This window comes from Phalaenopsis equestris, unplaced genomic scaffold (assembly GCF_001263595.1).
Source record: "Phalaenopsis equestris unplaced genomic scaffold, ASM126359v1 Scaffold000842, whole genome shotgun sequence".
Classification (NCBI taxonomy): Eukaryota; Viridiplantae; Streptophyta; class Magnoliopsida; order Asparagales; family Orchidaceae; genus Phalaenopsis; species Phalaenopsis equestris.
The window spans coordinates 19139-26372 of record NW_018165282.1 but is presented as its reverse complement, the minus strand read 5'-3'; the positions used below and the strand labels follow the sequence as shown (position 1 = coordinate 26372).

Genomic DNA, 7234 nt, shown 5'->3' with positions numbered 1-7234 from the left:
ATATATATATATATCACTTTTAAACTTTACATTTTAGTACAAGTTTTTATGTACACATAAGATTGCATTTATGTAAAAAATACAACTTTAGGTGTTAAATATGTAATTACATAAAAATTAAGGTTAGAATCTCTTATCTATATTTAAGGCTTAATCTAATAACTTATCCATGCTGGGTTGGATCAAAATTTTGTAGGACCGATCCATGATTTGTTTTTTATTTTTTTAGGGCAGATCTGTGATTTAGGGTTTAACACTTTTAAAATTTATGTTATACAAGTTCAAAACTTAGTACAATTAAAGTTTATGTTATACATGTGATATGTAGTGTAGGTCTGTGCATTCAACTCAAACAATGACAATTACTCAAAAATTAATGTTGGATCATATTTTTTTTTTAGCCGATCTTCAGTCGAATCAAAACCATATCATTTAACGTCATATTGATGTTAGGTATCTCAAAGATCATTAATCAAACTAACATTGATTTGAAAATCAACAAAACGTATAAATGAATTGTGAATTAATGAATAGTTTAAATTAATATTTAGTTTTTTATGGTGTTTATTTTGATTTAAGATAAATCTATTAGTTAAATCCATTGAGTCGTCACTTTCTAATATTTTCTGCAACTGAAGCTACTCCAACTCTTCACGAATATATTTGTTTCGTATTTTATTTCCAATTGTAAAGTAATTCATAGACTAGGTATTCTTGTCGTTGGAGCCCCTTATGCGATTGATTGTGCACTTCAAAATATTTTCTTAAAAGGAAATATTTCAGATGATGTAAGAGTTTTCACAGTTTTCTTCATTTTAAAATTTACTTTTTATTGCCAAAATGAAAATTCACTTAGAAATCTAATTTTTATTCCCAAAATAAAAATTTGCTTCGAAATCTAATTTCCATTACCACAATTCCCATTTTGGCAATGTAAATTAGATTTCGAAGTAAATTTCCATTTTAGGAATGGAAATTAAATTTCGAACTGAATTTTCATTTTGGCAATAGAAATTAGACTTGCATTTTAGAATGCATTGAATACTCTTACATCATATAAAATATTTCCTTCTAAGAATATAATTTGAGGTGTGCAATTAATAGCATATGGGGTTTGCGGAGATGAGAATGCTTAGATTTATGATTGGCTTCCCACTTCGAAAGAAAATGCGAAAGAAATAATTACGTGCAAGGTTTGGTTTAGCTATGGTGATAAACAAGATTATATATAAAAATTCGAAAAAAAAATAGACTACTTATCTTTCTTCGACGGCCCTAACAACAGATTTGGGTTAAATAGAAAAAAAATTGATCCAAAATTTTGACCCGTAGCTCGCCTCATTTATTTTGATACGTTAATTATGCAAGCCAAAATTAAAATAATCAATATTCGAGTGATTAATGTTGTTCGAGCTATCTAAAACGTTTATCCTTGTAACAATTTGATCACCCATTATTATAACTTTGCAATTATGTCAACTACTAAAAAAAATTTATGTACGCATTTGAATGTACTTTACAATGTGTTTATTGTTGTAAGGTTTGTAGGTAAATATATAATTAATTGTACGTCAAGATTATGAATTTATAATAACCTTTATTCAGATAGAGAAAGGATCACCAAAGATTTCTTGAATGGTGTCGAAATTTTTGTGGCTGTAGCATTGTAACTTCCATTTTACCTATCTGAAGTTAAGTTTTGATGTGCACACACTAAACACAAGAATTGATCATATATGATTTATGTCATTGGGGGTTTCAACCTAATTACTGCATTTGGAATTCGCATGGGGAGGTTGACCCCGCAACATTCAACTATGTTCATTCTATGAGTTACGATCCTCCACCTACATTTTACTCAAATAAATTTAAAGAGATGATCTTCGATGGGACAACGCTTCATTAACCAAGTCAAGTGCATGAGGAGACACCAAATCATGAGGCTCAAACTTTTTATGACTTGTTGAATGTTGCTCAAAGGTCACCGCGGGAGATATGCACTTCTCATTCTGAATTATCTGTAGCTCTTAAAATGCTAATAATTAAAACAGAGTTTAATATGCCCTGAAAGTGTATCAACATTACCAAAATAGACTAATCTAAAAGAAAATTTAGTTCTAGAAGACTTATACAGGACAAATAAATTGGTCTCCAAGTTAGGGTTGAAAAAATAAAGTAGATTGATTATTGAGTGAATGGATGCATGTTATTTTATGAGTACAGTGCAACAGAGACTCAGTGGAGAATCTATAATTTTCCAATATTTAAGCTTCATAATAAGAAAATAAGAGTCATGAAGAAGTTTCTTACAGACATCTCTTTTATCTACCGCTTATTCCACGTCTTCAAAAACTATGTGCTTCATCTTGTACTGCTCCTCATATGACGTGTAATCATAGTTGGCCAGAGAATATCAATTAAATGTGTCATTTTGTAGATGGAGAAGCTTGGAAAAGTTTTGATCGTATACCTTTTCAGTTTATTGCAGAAGCATGTAACGTCAAACTTGGCTTATGCTTGAATGACTTCTCACCGTACATTCATGTCGTGACACTACTCTTGTTGGCCAGTGATCGTTATGCTATACAATTTCCCCTCCCCTGAGATGTGCATGACAAACACCCTTCTTACTCCAAACCTTGATTATACAAGTCCCAGTAGTCATAAAGTTTGGATTGATGTATACCTGCAACCACTAACAGTTTGCAACCACTAACAGTTGAGCTATAGATTCTTTAAGAAAGAGACGTCATGACTTATGATGTTACCATCAAACAAAATTTTTTAATGAAAATAACATTAACATGGACAATAAGTGATTTTGTAGCGTATGAAATGTTATCTAGGAGGAACATTGTGGGAAAGTTAGCATGTCTATATTGCATGGATTCATCTAAAGCATTCATGTTTCAGCATGCAAGAAGAATTCATGATTTGATTATCACCATATGATTTAGATTAGATGTTGAACATCCCTTTAGATAAAATAAAAGTGCATTCAGAAGAAATAAATATGAGAAATGAACGTCACCTCCAGTAGTATCTAGAGAAGATTTATTTCAGATTGCCAGTAACCTTTCAAAGATAATTGTTTGTCCCGAGATATCTTTGCATTGTCCATCAATCTTTGGTATTATTCATAACTGGTGAAAGAAATCCATTTTTTGGGATCTACTTGACAGGAAGGATAACATGATCAGACATAATCTCAATGTGATGCACAAAGAGAAAAATTTCTTTGACAATATATTTAACATTGTGATGGATGTTAAGTGAAAAACTGAAAATAACTTGAATGTCAGACTAGGGTTGAAGAAGATTTGCAAAAGACGAGAGCTGGAGATTCATGAAACGGTTATTGGAAAGATTTGGAAGCGTAAAGGAAAATGTTCTCTTACTTTGACACAACGTAGATCAATTTCTGAGTGGCTTCAAGCATGAAAATTCCTATCCAAGTAGAATCAAGTCCATGAGAAGATGGTTGTATTTCACTTCTCAACAGAGGCAAAGTGTCCCACTTTGTCTTGTTAGGCTAGATTCAAACTCATAGTGATATTGGTAGCTTTTACCTAATTAGTTTAGGTTTTGAGAATATCTTATTTCTTCATAATACAAGATAAGTCTTTGCCAACTATTATTATCACCATTCCCACTAATCACCTTATAATGACCTAATCTAATTTATCACTTTTGAAAGTGTACATATTCCACACAATATTTTCCATATTTCTTGTTAATTTATGGAGGTCGGTTTACATAGTGTCATTCATCATAAATAGAGCTATACAAACCACTAGGACCATCTACAGAACATGCAACTTGGTGTGCTCCTAGTCCTAAGATCATCAAATATATACTAATCCTAATGCCAAAATATTTGTACTTTATTAATAACTTATCGTATATACATAATTGAAAAAAAAAATTCTTGAGGAAATATGTTTGAATGTAACATTGTTTTGAGTCAAAAATTTTATGGAAGATAAAGCATGATTTAAGCCAAGGGGTTAGCGTGGTTGGAGGAGGCTCAAACTAAATTTTAGCCATGTTCCAGCATGGTTCAATTAAGATTTAAGAAAGGCTCAATCTATGTTCAAGCAATATTTGAGAAAAGTTTCATAATAGTTTTTATATGGTTTGAACCAAATTTGAGTACACATTGTGCAATATTTATGTGGTGTTTCAACAATTTCAAGTAAGTTTCAATCGAAGGTTGAATAAACTTAAAATAAAGTGCGATTTAAGCATAATCCAACATATTATATCACAACGCAATTGAATATTTAGGATTTTCTTGTTACTTCTCATGGATGGAGTCATAAGCTGAAATAGTTTTATAATCTAAAAATTAAGTTCTCATGGTAAAAATAAGTTGGACTTTCCTAAAGACATTTTCTTGCTCCTTTCTACCCATAATCTTTTGTATTAAAGAATGTGTGACATCCTATTCTTCACAAAAGTTTTCCCCTTTGAACCATCTATTATACCCAAGTAAGAGGAGGAGCTGTTCGAATGATGGGGCGTGCTAAAGTGTGCATCAAGTGACCAACAACATGTGTTGGAGCCTACATGGTTAAAAAAAAAAGTTAAAACAACGATTCAAATCTTTTTCTTAAGTTGTCTTCATAGTGATGAGCTTCAATATGTAATTTACAAAAATATTAGGAATAACATCCGTAACAATATAGATCTTAACATGTTATGAAACATTAAAAGTAAATTTTCCCTGAATATACCATATTACTGTTGTATTTTATTATGCAAGTTTAATCGCTCTAAAACAAGCAACATATAATTAAAAAGATTGTTTAAAAAAAAATATTGCATGCTTTTTACAAATGTGAAAGATAACTCCTTTGGAAGTTTGTAATATATGTTATTAATAATTTATTTCAAAATAAAAAATGCAATTATTTTAGTATACTAAAATATTTTAAAAGAGATTTTCAATAATCATCTCAAAACTATCAGGGAATGGAAAGCGACTTACCACCAAAATCTAGTGGGCTTTGGGGTGGCTTAGTGTATGAATGAAAGAGGACGTAAGATGAATAAAGAATTTAGTGGCCTTAATGACAGAATGAGATCACAATGGTTAAAAGTCCTGATAAATTTATGATGATCTTTAAACCATAAATCTTGAATGAGCTCATGGATATGGGCACAAAGATTTCAGGCTTCCAAAACTATTAATTTAGCCAAAAATTAATATTTTGGACAACTAATCATTTTATGATGTCTTTTTTACTCTTCTAGAAAATCTAATATAACACGCCATAGTGAGCCCCACTCGATTTGAAAAACGCATGCCATAGTGCTATCTGTTAGCTATAAATACCACTCCCATCTGCACCACAGCTCCCCATCTACATTCCCATAAATCAGAATGGCTACTAGCAGCAGGCTTAAGAACCTTGCAATTCTGCTTCTGCTTAGCATTAGTGTTTGCCTTTCTTTTGCGAGGTCTTTGATGGATATTGGGGGGTCAAAATCGACTCTTAGTTACTCCCCACCACCAGACAATACTAGGCTAGAGGTAGGGCATGGTTCAGGCAACAGAAGTCGCCACAATAGTGGCATCGGTGTTGGCGGTGGAGGATTTGATGGAGGCGATGGCAGCAGCGGAGTGGTTGGTGGAGGGGATGGCAACGGTGGAATTCCAGGGGACAACAGCGATGGTAAAGATAATGGTGGAGAAGTCAATGACAACAAACCCATTGGTCGCGGTGCTCAACCTTGGGGCGGTGATCAACCCATCGGAAGCGGCGATGACGACGGTAATGGTAATGATAATGGTGAAGGATACGGTGATCCACCCATCGGGGGCGGCGATGACGACGGCAATGGTAATGATAATGATGGAGAAGGAGACGGTGATCCACCCATCGGGGGCGGCAATGACGATGGCAATGGTAATAATGATGGTGGAGAAGGAACTGGTGATGAACCAATCGGGGGCGGCGACGGTGGTGGCGACGAAGGTAATGGCGGTGGCGATGATGGCGGCGATGGTGGCGGAGGGGATGGCCGCCGTTAAAGAGTGTCCAAAAGCAGGAGGTGGCTGCAGCCATTATCTCGGTGGTCGTGGTGACCGAGTCAACAGTTGAGGTTTGTGAAAGTGGCCTAAGTCCTGCTTTTGTTCTACTTAACATTATAGCTATGGTTACTGAAGAATAAGACCCGTTGATGGTCATTATCGTATCCCGGGTTTTCCAGTTAGATTAAAAAGTTTGTAATAATGTGAAATTATAATATGGGTTGTAATAGAAATTATAGCTATGCTGGGTATTATCATGCAATGGAGAACGATGTCACTTTTATATGAGATAATATTAAGCACTTCTTTTTCTTGCTTCTCTTCATATCATTAAATTAATATCGTGTAATTCAATTGCTTCTATGGAGTTCGAGGCAACATGTTAAAAAGCATATTCTAACATGTATAAATGTATCCTAAGAATAAATAAAATAAGAAATAAACACAAGGATTTGTGATGATATTCGAGTAACACTAATAGATTGTTGTAATAATATCTTAGCTTTGTATTTGGAAGATGTAGGACAACGTACTTCAAGTTATAAATTAAGGAATTTTGGCAAAGGATTTCTATAGGAAAGAACTATTATTTAATAATTGAGGACAAGATGAAGCAAATTTTAAACAAATACTAATTATAGAGTTCCAAATGAAATGCATATATCTTATAGTAAGAGTTGCATCAGGTAAATACGTATATGTGTGAGCTCTAAATCTCATGTATTTATGCATGACATCAAATTATTAGGAATTTGGATATTTGACAATTAAAAAAAAGGATCTAAGAGATATGACGTTGGATATTTGACAATTAAATGAAAAAGGATGTAAGAGATGGTTTTTCACATGACAGAATGAGGCATCTTTTGATTTTCATTTATCACTTCATGACAATGATGTTGATGATGATAATGATAGTAATAAATAGCAAGAGTTTGAATATAGCTGATTATTTATCAATTTCATAAGAAAATCTATCGGCAGGTCTTGGGGTCATTTCATAAAATGCGTATTAAAGACGACAAAGTTATATATGTAAGTCTGGGAGGGAAAGCATAGCCTGAATGAGATATTATTCGAATAAATTGTGGAAACAATTATACAAATTAATTCAATATAGTTAATAAGTGAAAAAGTTTTTTTCTTAATCCTTACTAAATGAGTAAAATGTGAGATAAAAATTACCAGTACATATAT

At 32.9% G+C, this 7234-nt stretch overlaps 1 protein-coding gene across 1 annotated transcript; it reads left to right on the top strand.

The window, feature by feature from the left end:
* The first annotated feature begins 5381 nt into the window (after positions 1-5381).
* LOC110031807 (putative glycine-rich cell wall structural protein 1) lies at positions 5382-6334 on the top strand. The gene has a single exon (XM_020735212.1). The coding sequence runs from the start codon at positions 5387-5389 to the stop codon at positions 6035-6037; it is 651 nt and encodes a 216-aa protein (XP_020590871.1). The 5' UTR covers positions 5382-5386; the 3' UTR covers positions 6038-6334.
* Positions 6335-7234: the final 900 nt, after the last annotated feature.